Source organism: Vulpes lagopus, chromosome 6 (assembly GCF_018345385.1).
Source record: "Vulpes lagopus strain Blue_001 chromosome 6, ASM1834538v1, whole genome shotgun sequence".
NCBI classification, from domain to species: domain Eukaryota; kingdom Metazoa; phylum Chordata; class Mammalia; order Carnivora; family Canidae; genus Vulpes; species Vulpes lagopus.
Genome location: NC_054829.1, coordinates 78,467,887 through 78,486,060, shown reverse-complemented (window position 1 = coordinate 78,486,060; position 18,174 = coordinate 78,467,887). Strand labels below are relative to the sequence as shown.

The 18,174-nt window shown below is 38.7% G+C and overlaps 1 protein-coding gene across 2 annotated transcripts in view; it reads right to left on the bottom strand.

Moving 5' to 3' along the window:
- The window catches only part of FRAS1 (Fraser extracellular matrix complex subunit 1), a 429,868-nt gene that overhangs the window by 127,865 nt on the left and 283,829 nt on the right, over positions 1 to 18,174 (bottom strand). For both annotated transcript variants that reach the window (XR_005988333.1, XM_041758154.1), the window contains exons 30-32: positions 10,905 to 11,058; positions 4,469 to 4,647; positions 13 to 129 (exon numbers count right to left, since the gene is read on the bottom strand). Coding sequence is in view for 1 of the 2 variants with exons in the window: in XM_041758154.1 (XP_041614088.1) it covers positions 13 to 129; positions 4,469 to 4,647; positions 10,905 to 11,058 (450 nt within the window). In the remaining variant the exon portion in view is untranslated. The remainder of the gene's footprint in view (positions 1 to 12; positions 130 to 4,468; positions 4,648 to 10,904; positions 11,059 to 18,174) is intronic.

Below are 18,174 nucleotides of genomic sequence, written 5' to 3'. Positions count from 1 at the left end.
CACCCAACTCACAGTCATATGGAGAGATGCTCCCAGAGAGAGTTTAGGTGCTTCAGGTGTCTGTGGTAAGATCGCGATGTTGAACATGTGGTTCTCCAGATGTGTATGGGCATCTGAGGCACTGGACACCTGAAAAGAAATATCATACTGGTGAGTCTCTCATCCTTTGGGCACAGCATGTTTGTGCATGTTTCTTTATCCCCCTTTAAACCATCTGTCTTTGAATTCTCTGTGCTTTTGCATTATAATTTCCATTCTGCTCTTCATATTTTAATGCTAGTGTTTTATTGATTATAAAAAATATGTAATCATCTTAGGCAGTTCTAAAAATTCAGGGAAATACAAAAGAAATAAAAAATCTAGAATTTCACTAAGTAGACATAGTAGTTATTAACATATTGATGCATTCTAGTTTAGTCTATTTTCTATGCAAATGTGAAACTTTATATACAAGTATGAGTTTTACATTTCTAACAATTCTATGATGTTTTCTTATATCACTAAACATTCTTGAAAACATAATTTTTGATAGCTATATGTCTCATTATGAGCATATGTAACACGTTATATGTGTGACTTTTATTCTACTTCTTTAAACTTTACCCAGCACAGATACCTACACCTAGATTATAAGCGACAAATCTCAGCCTCATCACTGTAAAGTGAGATTAATATCATTTACAACTAGAAGAGTGGTCACCAAAATCAACCTTTTCTTGTTTCAGTAATGCTGAAAAATGATGCTTTGCCTATGTAGCTAGCTCCTCCCCTCCCTCAGTGCTTCTGAGTTGCTCCCCTTAAACCCCTCCTCCCTGTTATCTGCTCCACCTTAGGCTGGCTACAAGAGTTGCTATGCACAGTTGCAATAATTCCATGTGAGGGGGAAGGGTTCTGTCAATTCTGAGAAAAAGGCAGGAATAGCAGTCATTACTCTATGTCTTCTTAAGATATGCTCAACAGAAAAACTGTCTTCTCTCTTGATCACATCAGAGAACTGTAGATCAAGTTGTGGAATATCTACATGTTTTCAAGAAGATATCTTATTGTGTGTCATTATGAATAATTTGATAACAAGAGTTATAATTTACTGAACATCTCTTATGAGCTCAGCATGTACTACCTACTTTTCAAAAGTCATCTTACTGCTTACAAAGTAGATGTTATCTCCTATTTTAAAGACAAGAAGACCAAAAGTCAAAAAAGTTAAGCAAGGTATCAAAGTCATAAAGTCAATAAGAGTTGGTATTTAAACAGGCCAGCAGTTTCATGATGTTCCTACTGATGAAGATGGCCCAATTTGGAAGCTTTAGAAACTTAGGAAAGGGGAAAATATGCTCTATATTTTGAAGAAAAAGAATGGAACACTGTGTAGGTAGTGAAATGTGGACATATTACTAAGCAAGGGAATTACTTCTAGCTTCCTTAGTAAAGATACTGCTGTGAAATATGCTATTCTTTTCATACCACATTCCTAAGGCTATCTCAACATGATCCGAATATACCAAAACCAGAGTTCCTTCCCATGCCCCAAATGATGCAAATATGCATGTTTTCTTCTCACTATGCCATGCTCTATTTTTTTTAATGCCACTTGCAATACATAAGTCCCAAATTTTATGTGCAAAGTAACAGATGGGATGCATTGATGACTCACGACAGCACATCAATATTAAAATGGAATTAAATCCATGCAACTCATTGTATTACATTTTCTGCTTTAAAGAAAGAAAAGAGAAGAGAAGAGAGAAAAATCATTAGAACAACATCTTTCTTAGTTTAAAATTCTTTAGGGACACTAACATGATGAATGAGAGAAGTTGCAACCATTTATTTTAGCACAGAGCTACAGTGTCTTGTTGTCATTTCAAATCAAAATATGAAGTAAGCCTATAAAACAATGAGACTTTAAAAACACACCAAAACTTTTACATCCAGGAGAACATAATCTCAGAGAGTTGTTTCACATTTGCAATAAAGATGCTGTCAGTGTTCAAAATGTACTTCTTGGAATGCCTTCAGAGAGAGTTCACAAATCATGTAAGAAAACTGAGCTTATTACTTCATAATTGCTCCCTGTTTTAACCAAAAATAATTACTACTCTTTTTCTTACCAGACATGACTGGTAAGACTGGTTGACTTTTAGCTCTTTGATTATTTTTTTTAAATCAACTTCCACAGGTGATATAGTGTCACTACTGAGGATATTCTAAAGAAAATCCCATAGATTTTGAAGAAGATTTCAGGTAGGAGTTCTAAACACACCTTGAGTAAAATGTATGAAGACTCTCCAGAGGGAACCACTTTCTAAGTAATAATGTTCAATAATGTTAAAAATTCTAGAGTTTTTTAAAAAAAATCAATAACTTTTGCTTTTTTATAATTATCCATTTAGTAACCAACTTGCAAAAGCAATCAAATATCATTTTAAGCAAGTACTGAGCCTTGCTTTCCAAGGAAGTGCTTGATATTGAGAATGTTCTTCATCCTGACATCTATAAATGCAAAAGCAGATCTGAGGATTCTAGGTGTCTTCTTATGATTGAGGTCTTTGCCTCCATTCTGACTCATTCTTTAAGGACTGTGTAATCCCTAGGTGCTAAAAATGAAAATGTTAATTTGGCAAAGGGCATATGAAGGCTTACCCAGTCATTGGACATTCAGTATGCTCAGTATAAACTCATTTTAATGCTTTCCAAGTTTAGTTCAATCTGCTCCCTGGAAAAGTAAATCTTTTACACAATATAAATTAGTCAGGCAATGAAGATGTGCACACCAGGCATCAGAAACAGAATGCATGGTATGGATGGTAATTTTAACATGGTGAACTATCATGGCAGTTTATTCCCAGGTGGATTCCTGGACGAAAGAAAAGTCTCAGATTCAGAGACTCTGTGACCCTGCTTTGGCTGATCACTACCACCAATGCTTCTTTATAGTTTCTCTGACATCTTTCCAAATTCTTTCCTGTATGTATGTTTCAATCTGTTTCTCATTCAAAGTTCCTCATTCCTTTGTACTTCTATTCAATTCTTTATTTCCATATTGCCCTTGACAGAGGTTTGTCTAATTTTATTGGTTTTTCCAAAGATTCAGATTTTGTACTCATTATCAATTCTCACATTTTATACTGAATCAATTCATCTGCTTATCTCTATCAATTCCTTCCTTTTGCTTTCCTTAGGTTTTCCTTGTGGTTCTGTAGCTTCAGTTAGTCCATTTATTTTCATGTTTTTCTGCTCAACGATAAGAGCTTGAGGCCACCAATTTTCTTCTGAGTATTCTTTCATCCATGGCATTTAAGTTTTGATAAGTTATTTCTTCCTCATCAACATTTCTTAATAGTTTGCCATTTTGATTTCCTTTTAGAACTAGTAATTATTTAGGAGACTATTTTAAAAATTCTAAATGGCTTGAGCTTTGTGTTTACCGTTTTATTATTAATTTCTAATTATATTTGCTAAGTGCCAGAGAACGTGCCCAGTATAATTTCTTGTTCTTCAATTTATTCACAGCCTCCGTATGGTCCGTTTGTCTTCATTTGTCAGGCTATCATAACAAAAATACATTAATTGAGTAGCTCATAAACAACAACAACAATAAATTATTTCTTGCAGTTCTGGAGACTAGAAGTCTGGATCAGGGTGCCAGCATGGTCAGGTTCTGGTGAGGGCTCTTTTCAGGGCCGCAGACCACTGACTTCTGCATCCCCATGGCAGGGAGCAGGGAAGGGGAGCAAGCTCTCTCGGGACTCCTGTGCTTCATGAGAGCACAGCCCTTATGACCTCTTCTAATTCTAATCACCTACCAAGGGTCTTATGTCCTTATACCATTACATAGGAAGGGGGTAGGATTTCAACATATGCATCTGAGAGGGACACAGACATTCAGTCTACAGCACTGGTATTTAAGCAATCTTTATAAATGGTAGTAACAAACTTGTACATAGTGACAGGTAGTATTCTACATGTTCCATCAGTATTAACTCATTAAATCCTCATAGTAGTTTTACTTTACAGATGAGAAAAATGAAGCCCAAGCATTTCGCCAAAGTAATTTTCCCAAAGTTGTGCATGACAAAACTGAAATATGAACCCACTGGGTTTGGTTGCTAAGTCTGTGATCTTATCATGAGATGGTAAATGGTCCAAAAACATCTGAAAAAAGAAATCTTGTTTTCCTCCATTTGGCATCTTAATATTTTAAAACCTTTTTTTTTCTAAACACTTTACCATCCATTATCTATTATAAGCTCTGAGCTATGGAAATGACTCTGCTTGTAGAGATACTGTAAGACTGAATCAGCAGATTAAAAAAATCTCTCAATACTATTAATTGCATTTGTTCTTCCCCCAAATGTGATTTCCAGGCAACATAGAAAATGACATGAATTGTTGAAAATAACAGTAGGATGGTTTTCCTCAGAACACCCAGACATCAGAAAAGATGTCAGTCAGAAGCAGAGGGTACCTGAAAGCTGAAGGAGTCACTCTGGGCTGGGACTCCTGAGTGCCTGTACCACACAATGCCTTCATTGATGTCTTGCTGGGTAAAGGTGCTGGTAGGAGTTGCTGTCCTCCCATCAGGCAGGTGCTGCCCTTCTCCTGCGGGGCTGTCTGCAGGCATATCAACCAGAAGGACCACCTCTCCTAGGAAAGCCACAGAGTTAGTAAGGATCTCTGGGAAATGTAAAAGTAAGTCAGAGCTCTCAACTCCTTTTTTTTTTTAACAGAAATTATGAACTTCTTTATTTTTAATCTACGGTGAAGGAAAGTATGTTAACACAGAATTCAACAGACATCATCAAATTCACCTTCAGATACAGAATTCCCAGTCTGTCAGCTAAAAAACACTAAAAGTAATTCAAGGGCAGTTCACATATGAAGTTACTGACTACATCTATTAAATCACATTAAAATCATGAATACAGGGATGCCTGGGTAGCTCAGTGATTGAGCGTCTGCCTTTGGTTCAGGGTGTGATCCCGAGGTCCTGGAATCGAGTCCCATATCGGACTCCTTGCATGGAGCCTGCTTCTCCCTCTGCCTATGTTTCTGCCTCTCTCTCTGTGTCTCTCATGAATAAATTTCTTAAAAAAAATCATGAATACAGCAAACAAATACTCAAATATGGGGCACTAGGTAGATTCGTTTCTACTTACAACTTTCTATGTAGCAGAAAATGCTTTCTAACCAGGAAGTTTTTGGTAAACACAATGGGAAATTTGAAAAAACCCAGAGAGAGTTATTCTTGGGAGAATTCTATACAATGAGAATAATGATAGCTGGCCCTAAGATGCATATGGGAGGCCTGTGTGAAGCACATTATGTGATGGCTCAAACTCAGGTCCATGTCCAGCTGCGTGACAGTATGTAGGCTTTCTAAGCCTCTATTCCTATTGGTAAAATGAGAACAGTACATACTTCATGGGTACTTAAAAAGAATGTTGGTCATCCTTATCAATATGTTATTTGATCCTTCTGAAGATGTCTATCTACGTTTAAAGAAAGTTCTTCAGGCTCAGAGAAGTTCATTAACTTCTTCAAGTTCACAAATGGTATTTGAAGGAGTTGTGATTTGAATCCGAATCTCATATTCTGGGTCGTGAAACTGTTTCCAGTCACAATTATTCTGTGTTCATAGTCCAGTATCTCCCCCCCTAATTAACTGATTTTATTTTCTCCCCTGTCATTCCCTAGACTTTATTAGAATTGAAGCAAGGAAACCTAAATCTAAATGACAGCACCACCAATCTGTTTCCATCACTTGTTTTCACCTGAAGCCACTATCTTCTTAAAGTGAGATTGCAAAGAGGTGTTATAGAAACAATTAAAATTTCACTATGATAATATCCTCTCACATGTAGACCAAACAGGAGAATGGATGAGATGCTAAAAACAGAAGCCATGTTCTCATGAAAATGCATCTAATAATAAATCTGAAAAAAGCTCCCCCCCCCAAAAAAATGAAAAAAGCCTCCCTACCACTCAGATGGTAAAAGGAATAGAAGAGGAAGGGAGTGGGAGGCGAGGGAGAGGTTCTCTAGCATGATACCCAGATCTTAGTACACTAAGTACACAGGACATATTGGACAATTGAAAACACACTTTGATTACACTAGAGCAATTTTCTTACATGAAGAAAATACCCCTTCTAATATTTATATGCACCAAATTTATATTCAAAATGAGAATACCCTGGATGGCAATGAAATATTGAAGTAAGGAAAAAATATCAATAGTCTTCTTTATAAAATCATGTATAGCATCAACTCACTCTAGTTTCTTTTTGGTTTTGTTTCTCATTTATACCTAAGTCACAAATCCCATTAGCCATCTCTCCTGGCTCTACCTCTGTGCATAACAAACATGCTTTTCCAGGATGTAGATTGTTTAGGAATGTGAGTACACCTGCAAAATATTCTGAAAGTAGATTCCTAACAATGAAAATGTGGAGAGTAGCAAAATACAAATTATTCAAATGCTAATTTCCTAGGTATTTTTCTTTATAATAGAAAACTAAGCAGAATTTTTCTAACAAGGCCAATGAAATAAACCTGTTTTTCAGATTTAAAAAAAACTGCCATATTATGCAGATTAACAAGAACTATAGGATATTGACTAATTCTATCAATTTCAATTCAGTTAACAGTGACTGAATACCTGTTAGACCTTTCAGGGATGAGGATTCAAAGGTAAGCAAGATGCAGTTCCTATTCCTGAGATCAGCCCCCCACCCCCAGCTCAGATCAGCTGGCCATGTGGACTTAGAACACAAAACCTATGTGATCAGAATAGGGGAGACTAAGAAAGACCTGTTAAAGAGGCTTAACTTTATTTTATAAACATGGCAATAATAATATTTATGTAGGCAGTTTGATCAATTGTGAGACTACTGCAAAATCCAGATGACTGATGGGGGCCTGAGCTAAAGCAACAGAAGTTAAGATTGGAAAGAAAGAAACAGACATGAGAGTCACAAGTAAGGAGAAGCAACAACTGGACCTTGTGGTTCTGATGGGTGAGAAATGGGGAGGGATCTAAGAATCACCTATTGACAGGAAGGGTATCAATGTCACTGATGGACAAGCAGGATGGAGGGAAATTCAGCACAGGGTCGGCTGTGCCTTTGTGACAAGCCCATGATGCAACAGGGAGAAATGTCAGGACTTTGTGGGGTTCACCCCAGCAAGGTGAGAGCTTTTGTGCAGTACTTCACCTCCGCTTTTATTATGACAAATACAAGGAGCTGAACCTTTAAATATATGGAAATCCAGGTTTAAAAAACAATGTAGGTTAAGAAACTAAATAATATCTACTTGGGATTTCCTTAATACTGAAGTCTATATAGTTTAATCAAGACTTCAGAAGGGAAAATTTGGTAAATATGAAGAATTAGAATCTCCCTGGACTCTCCATGAGATTGGGATTGGGAAAATTTGTACTAAAGCTTCCTTACCTTATGCTAAATAATTTAGGGCTGGCAATGTACTGGATTAAGTCAGATTTTCCCTCAAATGACACTTAAGTTACTTCATTAAAACCATCTCATTAAATTTACTTTCAAATTTATGAAGTAGCTAAAAGTGTAAGTTTTAATCAACTGTTCTAAACTTTTATTTGAGAACAGTGATGAGTCTGCAAGTGGTGGAACATGGATCCTTTATGCATTTACTACACAAGCAATTTACATTTGGTTCAGCTCATGGTCAGGTCTTCACGAAAAATCTAAAGCCCAAATGGAACATTCTAAAATGATGAGGGAGGACATAATAACTGGGGTGGCAAGTCGGGAGGGGCTTCACAAATTGATACCACTACAACAGATGCAGCAGATTGGTGTTAAGTGGGCTTCCAGTTCCCACCACCTTTTTCACTCTTGAGTGATTCTAAAGGGTAATGTGATTTGATTAATACTAATAGGAGGCTGTGAACACACAGAAAGAGGATTATGTTCATAGGAAGAAGTTAATTAAGAGAGTCATAGTAGGAAAAGGTCACAGGCAAGCCTACATGGCATTTATCAAGCTCAAATGGCTTAAAAATGATTTAATTCAGCATTGTTCTGTTTAATACTTACACAGAATATTGGAATATTGGGCTATCTCTAGGAAATTAAATTTTTTTGGCTTTTAATGATCAAGATAAAGGTAAGCAATTTAATACACTAAATGATTCCAAGATTTTTAGAGCTGAAAAGGACTTAACATTATCGAGCTTAAAATCAGTGGATAAAATAAGGCAAAGTTGAATAAGGTCTGTGGCTAATTAATAGCATTGTATCCACGTTAGCTTCCTGGTTTTGAAAATTATTCTATTGTTCTGTAAGATGTTACCATTGAGGGAAGCTAGATTAAGGGTATTCAAGGGCTCTTGTTACTATTTTTGCAACTTTTCAGTAAGTCTAAAATTATTTTTAAAAGGTTTAATTTACCTACCCTAACCTTTCAAAGAAACCTAAGACTCAAAGGGATCCACTTACCTTCCTCAAAGTTGTACAACTATAATAAAAGACACCCCAACTAGACCAACTATTTTATAATCATATTAATTTTGATTAGATTATGCTTTTCAATATCTTTGTTGGCATTGGAATTACTTTTTTTTTTCCAGTTTTTTTTTTTTTTTTGAGAGAGAGAGAGAGAGAGAGAGAGAGCGGGAGGGGGGCATTATGGGAGGGGAAGATGTAGATGGAGAAAGAATCTTAAGCAGCACCCCCACACTCTTGGGGCAGAGCTCAGTGTGGGGCTCCATCTCAGGACCCTGAGATCAAGACCTGAGCTGAAATCAAGAATCAGATACTAAATGGGCTGAGCTGCCCAGGCACCCCACTGGAATTACTTTTAAACTGCACAAAAGTTAATTTAACTTTTTCTCCTCACTGCAGAAAATACATAATTTTTAAAATTTGGTAACCCAGAGGAAAAGCAGATTATTATTCCTCTGCTACTTAACATGCCAAGAAATTTTTTACTTGTAATGAATATAGTTTTCATTTTCAGGTGAGCTAGTAGTTCTTTAAAAAATTTACCTGCCAAAAAAAAAAAATTTACCTGCCTGGGTGCTTGCATGGCTCAGTTGGTTAAGCATCTGCCTTTGGCTCAGGTCATGATCCCAGGGTCCTGGGACTTAGTACCACATCAGGTTCCTCGCTCAGCAAGGAGTCTGCTTATTCCTCTACCCTTTGCTGCTGCTTGTGCTCTCTCTCTCTCTGTCATGTTCACTCTTCTCGTTCTCTCAAATAAATAAATAAAAACTTAAAAAAAAATCTACCTATTTTATTGTATGGTACTTGGTTATTGCCTTACCAGTTTCAATTCCTTCTTTTGTGTCTTTAAATTCATTTAATATGCTTGTTTCATAGTTTTAATGATTACTCATTTGTTTGAAATCCTTGGAATTTTATTTTATTTTTTAAAGATTTTATTTGTTTATTCACGAGAGACAGAGAGAGAAAGGAAGAGACATAGGCAGAGGGAGAATCGGCTCCATGCAGGAAGCCTGATGCGGGACTTGATCCCAGGACGCTGGGATCATGACCTGAGCCAAAGGCAGATGCTTAACCACTGAGCCACCTAGACTTCCTGAAATCTTTGGAATTTAAATCATTTTGTTCATTTTTTTTATGATACTATGGATTGTTTCCTCATCTGTTCCGTAATTTTGAATTGTAAGCTAATCTTCAGTGGTTTAGGCTGTGAGAATCTTGTGATCTGCTGTTAAGGGTAGACATACAACAATAGTTTTTACCAGTTTCTGCAAGGGACCCAAGAAGTATCATTAGCCTGAGATTAACATTCATATGAATGTCTCAGCTTTGAGTTTTTCAGAAAATGAGCACAGTGTAACTTAACCCTGGATCTGCAAGAGAAACAGGGGAGACTTTTTGCTTCACTCTGAGCCCTGGGAAACACAGGTAGATTTCTTTGCCATCTCTCTGAGAGGATGTGCTTCTTGTTTTCTATTCTGTCCCTCTAATTGAAAGTCTTTCCAAAGTCCCAGTTTTATACAGGATCTTAACTTTCTATCTCAGCATGACATTACATCTCAAGCCTCTGGGTTACTGGGACACATACAACCCCTTTGAGGGAAGCTATTACATCTGCTCATGCCCAGAGAAGTAAATCTCTCTGTTTACTACCTGTAGATTTCTTTCTATTCTTGGAAGGTCAGCCATGAGTTCCCTATAATTCTCATTATCTTTTATCTGGCATTTCTTGATGATGATAATGAAGGAAAAATTTCAAGTTCTCATACTCTACTTCCTGCTGGAAGTGGAAGTAATAATAATGGAGATCTTTAAAAATATTTTTGTGTAAAACTTTCTTTAAAAGTCTCCATAAGAAATCCGGTGATGTTCTAGAAGGGACATAATGTGGAGCTTGAGAGACTGAGCTTCAAAACTAAACTGATATTATTAGGTGTATATGCTAAAATGAACTATATTTTAGCAAGTTACTTTTTTTGTAAAATGAACTTATTTTAAAACTTAAATTTTGGATTTTGGGATGCCTGGATGGCTCAGTGGTTGAGTGTCTGCCTTCAGCTCAGGGCATGATCCTGGTCAGAGGATGGAGTCCAGCACTGGGCTCCCTGTGAGGAGCCTGCTTCTCTCTCTTCCTATGTCTCTGCCTATCTCTCATGAATAAATAAATAAAAATCTTTAAAAAAAATTTTTTGGATTTCATATATACTAAGGGGTCTACATTACTTAGCATACCATCTGATACAAACTATTTGTACAGTATGACAGTTATTTTGACTATTCTGTGTTTAAAGGAGATGTGTGAGGTGTTAGAAAGTCCATTTCATTGTAATCACAAGCTTACTGCATGGCATCATAGAAAAGCAAGTCCAAGACTGCTGTATACATTCATGAGATCATGACAAAGGGAAAAAAAAGTTACCGAATTGTGGGTGGTCCTGGGTAATTTTGTAGATGATTTCTGAGGCACTGACACCTGGAGCTTCAGCTTGTAAGATTCTATTTGTAATCTGCAGCATCCCGCCTTCTGGAACCCACACCATTGAATTAGCCCCAAGCTGAAGACTCCTGTCATTCTAGAATAAGGAAAGAGTACAGAATTAAGTCCAAGGAAAATAATAATAATAATAATAAGTAAATATATATATACATATATATCTCAGTACTTAAAAACATAACTCATCATAAGGTGGGGCAAGATGGCATAAGAGTAGGGTCCCCCGTCACTTGACCCCACCAACTTACCTAGATAACTTTCAAATCATTCTGAAAACCTACGAATTCGGCTTGAGATTTATTTACTTTTTTTTTTTTTAAGATTTCATTTATTTATTCATGAGAGACACAGATAGAGAGGGGCAGAGACACAGGCAGAGGGAGAAGCAGGCCATATGCAGGGAGCCCGATGTGGGACTCGATCCCAGGTGTCCAGGATCAGGCCCTGAGCTGAAGGTGGCGCTGAACCGCTGAGCCACCCAGGCTGCCCTGGCCTGAGATTTAAAGACAGAACAGCTGGAATGATATAGTGAGAAGAGTTCAGGCTTCTAACAAAGTAGGAAGAGGTTAAAAAATAAACAAATAAAAAAGCAAGCATCCAAGGGAGAGGGGCTCCCGTGAGGAGCTGGGCTAAGGGGGGCAGCGAGAGGCCCCAGGACAGTAAAGCCCAGTCCCGGAGAAGCAGGAACTTTACGAATCTTCCCGGACAGAACACGCTCCCAGGTAACTGGAGCAGGATCCCAGGAGGGGCAGTGATGCCCTCAGGCTCTCAAGGGCACTAACAGAGGAACTGTGCCCCGGGGGGGGGGGGAGCACACCACACCCCACGGCGAGCTCCCTAAAGGGCTGGAGCACGCTCCTGGTGGGCAGCTCGGGCGGCGGCTCTGTGCGGTGGGGGCTGTGCGGCCCCAGGAGCGCGATTCCAGCAGCGCAGGCCCTGGAGCACAAGGTGCCAGGGGACATAGCCCAAGATCCGGTGCTCCCCCTGGGACAGGTGGAGGCTGGGAGGACACAGTAGACCAGGGACACTCCGGCCACTGGGCGCCCACAAGCTGTGCAGATCAGCGCCCCCCGGCCCGGGAGCAACCAGGCCCCTGCGGACTGGGAGACTGCGGTAGTTACTGCGGGAGCTGACTCTAGGGCTGGAGAGCTGGCCGCTGCCACTGTTGTTATTCTTCCTGGTGTCATCTTGTACCTAGGATGGAGCGGAGCCACCAAGGAGCAGAGGCCTCACAGGATAAACAGCTCCCACTGAACAATGCACAGGGCAGGGGTTGGGGCAGCTCCCACAGGTGCACACACCTGAGAATCAGCACAGCAGGCTTCCCCCAGAAGACCAGCTGGAAGGACAGGGTTAGAGCAAGTTCTTTTTTTTTTTTTTTTTTTAGAGCAAGTTCTTGATGGAGCAGCAATGGATAGTTCCAGGGGAAGTCGAAGGACTTACAGTATATAGAATCAGAGGATATCCCTCCTTGTTTTTTGTTTTGTTTGCTCTCCCCGCCCTTTTTCTCTTTTTTCCATTACAACTTGTTTTTAACCACCCTGCACTGAGAAAATGAATAGAAGGACGAACTCACCACAAAAGAATCAGAAACAGTACCTCTCCCACAGAGTTACAGAATTTGGATTACAATTCAATGTCATAAAGCCAATTCAGAAGCACAATTATAAAGTTACTGGTGGCTCTGGAAAAAAAAATAAAGGATTCAAGAGACTTCATGACTGCAGAATTTAGATCTAATCAGGCCGAAATTAAAAATCAATTAAATGAGATGATATCCAAACTGGAGGTCAGGGTTAACAAGGTAGAAGAACGAGTGAGTGACATAGAAGACAAGTTGATGGCAAGAGAGGAAGCTGAGGAAAAAAGAGAAAAACCATTAAAGGATCATGAGGAAAGGTTAAGGGAAATAAATGACAGCGTCAGAAGGAAAAATCTATGTTTAATTGGGGTTCCAGAGGACGTCGAAAGGGACAGAGGTCCAGAAAGTGTATGTGAACAAATCATAGCTGAGAACTTCCCTAACTTGGGAAGGGAAACAGGCATTCAGATCCAGGAGATAGAGATATCACCCCCCTAAAATCAATAAAAACCGTTCAACACCCTGACATTTAATAGTGAAACTTGCAAATTCCAAAGATAAAGAGAAGATCCTTAAAGCAGCAAGAGACAAGAGATCCCTCACCTTTATGGGGAGAAGTATTAGGGTAACAGCAGACCTCTCCACAGAGACCTGGCAGGCCAGAAAGGGCTGGCAGGATATATTCAGGGTCCTAAATGAGAAGAACCTGCAGCCAAGAATACTTTATCCAGCAAGGCTCTCATTCAGAATAGAAGGAGAGATAAAGAGCTTCCAAGATAGGCAGAAACTGAAAGAATATGTGACAACCAATCAGCTCTGCAAGAAATATTAAGGGGGATGCTGTAAAAGAAAGAGGAAGCTCAAATAAATAATCCACAAAAACAGGGACTGAATAGGTATCATGATGACACTAAATTCATATCTTTCAATAGTTACTCTGAACGTGAATGGGCTTAATCATCCCATCAAAAGGCACAGGGTTTCAGACTGGATAAAAAAAGCAAGACCCATCTATTCACTGTCTATAAGAGACGCAGTTTAGACATAAGGACACCTACAGCCTGAAAATAAAAGGTTGGAGAACCATTTACCATTCAAATGGTCCTTAAAAGAAAGCAGGGGTAGCCATCCTCATATCAGATAAATTAAAGTTTATATCAAAGACTGTAGTAAGAGATGAAGAGGGACACTAAATCATACTTAAAGGATCTATCCAACAAGAGGACCTAACAATCATGAATATATTTATGCCCTGAATGCGGAAGCTGCCAAGTACATCAATCAATAACCAAAGTTAAGCCATACGTAGATAATAATACACTTATACTTGGAGACTTGAACATGGCACTTTCTACAATTGATAGATCTTCTAAGGACAACAACTCCAAAGAAACAAGAGCTTTAAATGAATCACTGGACCAGATGGATTTCCCAGATATTTACAGAACTTTACATCCAAATGCAACTGAATACACATTCTTCTCAAGTGCACATGGAACTTTCTCCAGAATAGATCACATACTGGGTCACAAATCAGGTCTTAACCAATACCAAAAGATTGGGATTGTCCCCTGCATATCTTCAGACCATAATGCTGTGAAACTAGAACTAAACCACAAGAAGTTTGGAAGTATTTCAAACAGGTGGAGGTTAAAGACCATCCTGCTAAAAGATGAAAGGATCAACCAGGAAATTAGAGAAGAATTAAAAAGATTCATGGAAACTAATGAGAATGAGGATACAACCATTCAAAATATTTGGGATACAGCAAAAGCAGTCCTGAGGGGGAATACATCGCAATACAAGCATCCATCCAAAAACTAGAAAGAACTCAAATACAAAAGCTAACCTTGCACCTAAAGGAGCTAGAGAAGGAACAGCATATAAATCCTTCCACCAGCAGAAGAAGAGAGTTAATAAAGATTAGAGCAGAACTCAATGAAATAGAGACCAGAAGAACTGTGGAACAGAAAAACAAAACCAGGAGTTGGTTCTTTGAAAGAATTAATAAGATAGATAAACCATTAGCCAGCCTTATTAAAAAGAAGAGAGAGAGACTCAAATTAATAAAATCATGAATGAGAAAGGAGAGATCACCACCAATACCAAGGAAATACAAATGATTTTAAAAACTTATTATGAGCAGCTTTACGCCAATAAATTAGGCAATCTAGAAAAAATGGATGCATTTCTGGAAAACTACAAACTACCAAAACTGGAACAGGAAGAAATAGAAAACCTGAACAGGGCAATAACCAGGGAGGAAATTGAAGCAGTCATCAAACACCTCACAAGACACAAAAGTCCAGGGCCAGATGGCTTCCCAGGGGAATTCTATCAAATGTTTAAAGAAGAAATCATACCTATTCTACTAAAGCTGTTCGGAAAGATAGAAAGAGATGGAGTACTTCCAAACTCGTTCTATGAGGCCAGCATCACCTTAATTCCAAAACCAGACAAACACCCCACCAAAAAGGAGAATTATAGACTAATATCTCTGATGAACACGGATGTAAAAATTCTCAACAAGATACTAGCCAATAGGATCCAACAGTAAATTAAGAAGATTATACACCGTGACCAAGTGGGATTTAACCCCAGGATGCAAGGCTGGTTCAACACTTGTAAAACAATCAACGTGATAGATCATATCAACAAGACAAGAAACAAGAACCATATGATCCTCTCAATAGATGCAGAGAAAGCATTTGACAAAATGGATACAGCATCCATTCCTGATCAAAACTCTTCAGAGTGTAGGGATAGAGGAAACATTCCTCAACATCTTAAAAGCCATCTATAAAGAGCCCACAACAAATATCATTCTCAATGGGGAAACACTGGGAGCCTTTCCCCTAAGATCAGGAACACAACAGGGATTCCACTCTCACCACTGCTATTCAACATAGTACTAGAAGTCCTAGCCTCAGCAATCAGACAACAAAAAGAAATAAAAGGCATTCAAATTGGCAAAGAAGAAGTCAAACTCTCCCTCTTCGTAGATGACAGGATGCTGTATATTGAAAACCCAAAAGTCTCTACCCCAAGATTGCAAGAACTCATACAGCAATTCAGCAATGTGGCAGGATACAAAATCAGTGCCCAAAAATCAATGGCATTTCTATACACTCAATGAGACTGAAGAAAGAGAAATTAAGGAGTCAATCCCATTTACAATTGCACCCAAAAGCATAAGATACTTAGGTATAAACCTAACCACAGAGGTAAAGGATCTATACCCTAAAAACTACAGAACAGTTCTGAAAGAAATTGAGGAAGACACAGAGAGATGGAAAAATATCCCATGCTCATGGATTGAAGAATTAATATTGTGAAAATGTCAATGTTACCCAGGGCAATTTACACATTTAATGCAATCTGTATCAAAATACCATGGACTTTCTTCAGAGAGTTGGAACAAAGCATCTTAAGATTTGTGTGGCATCAGAAAAGACCCAGAATAGCCAGGGGAATATTAAAAAAGAAAACCATAGCTGGGGGCATCACAATGCCAGATTTCAGGTTGTACTACAAAGCTGTGGTCATCAAGACAGTGTGGTACTGGCACAAAAACAGACAGATCAATGGAATAGAATAGAGAATCCAGAAGTGGACCCTCAACTTTATGTCAACTAATATTTGACAAAGCAGGAAAGACTATCCACTGGAAAAAAGACAGTCTCTTTAATAAATGGTGCTGGGAAAATTGGACAGCCACATGCAGAAGAATGAAACTGGATCATTCTCTTACACCGTACACAAAGATAAACTCAAAATGAATGAAAGATCTAAATGTGAGACAAGACTCCATCAAAATCCTAGAGGACAACACAGGCAACACCTTTTTTGAACTTGGCCACAGCAACTTCTTGCAAGATAAATCCATGAAGGCAAGAGAAACAAAAGCAAAAATGAATTATTGGGACTTCATCAAGATAAGAAGCTTCTGCACAGCAAAAGAAACAGTCAACAAAACTCAAAGACAACCTACAAAATGGGAAAAGATATTTGCAAATAACCTACCAGATAAAGGACTAGTATCCAAGATCTATAAAGAACTTATGAAACTCAACAGCAAAGAAACAAACAATCCAATCATGAAGTGGGCGAAAGACATGAAGAGAAATCTCACAGAGGAAGACATAGACATGGCCAACAAGCACATGAGAAAATGCTCCGCATCACTGGCCATCAGGGAAATACAAATCAAAACCACAATGAGATACCACCTCACACCAGTGAGAATGGGGAAAATTAACAAGGCAGGAAACAACAAATATTGGAGAGGATGCGGAGAAAGGGGAACCCTCTTTCACTGTTGGTGGGAATGTGAACTGGTACAGCCACTCTGGGAAACAGTTCCTCAAAGAGTTAAAAATAGATTTGCCCTACAACCCAGCAATTGCACTGCTGGGGATTTACCCCAAAGATACAGATGCAGTGAAACGCCAGGTCACCTGCACCCCAATGTTTATAGCAGCAATGTCCAAAATAGCCCAACTGTGGAAGGAGTCTAGTTGTCCACTGACAGATGAATGGATAAAGAAGATGTGGTTTATGTATACAATGGAATATTACTCAGCCATTAGAAATGACAAATATCCACCATTTGCTTCAACGTGGAGGGCCCTGGAGGGTATTATGCTGAGTGAAATAAGTCAATCAGAAAAGGACAAACATTATATGGTCTCATTCATTTGGGGAATATAAAAATTAGTGAAAGGGAATAAAGGGAAAGGAGAAGAAATGAGTGAAAATATCAGCGAGGGTGACAAAACATGAGAGACACCTAACTCTGGGAAACGAACAAGGGGTAGTGGAAGGGGAGGTGGGCGGGGGGTTGGGGTGACTGGGTGATGGGCACTGAGGGGGGCACTTGGCGGGATGAGTATTGGGTGTTATGCTATATGCTGGCAAATTGAACTCCAATAAAAAAAAAAGTCATCAGGTACTATTACTGCCAGCCATCATCTAATAAAGAGATATTCATAACTTTGGAGTCACATTATGAACTATGTATGTATACTATATGTAGATACTTGCATATGTATGTATATATGTAATGTCCTACTTTTTCTTTATCATAAGCAAATAACTTATTTCATTCAGGAAGACAAGTCTCTCCATTTCTGTCTTTCATTTGTTCATCTAACTGTGCTTCCATTCTTCCCATCCACCCTCATTCAAGCACTAAACATTAAGCACCTATATTATTGGCCAGCTCTTCTGCCAGAGGCCTGAGATATTTAAGAATGCCTAAACAAGACATGGGTTTCAGAATTTACAGTCTAGTGATCCCCTCACAGACAAATAATCAGGATGCATCACAAATGATGCTCTATGAGAAGCTTCAGCAGGGTGCTATAGGAGAATAAATGAAAAACGTTTCCTCTTTGAAGAAGGAATATTCAGAAAGGCTCTCCTACGGAAATAAAATTCAGTTCTTGAATGACAAAAATATGGGGCCTTCGAAGAGAGAAGTGGTAAAATGGATTCTGTGTAGGGGTCCTGCCGAGGTAAAGACATGAGATTACACTATGTGCTTCATAAAATATCCAGGTGTCTGGGCAAGAAGAGTTTATGGAGTCAGGAGAGGATGGGAATAAAAAGTTT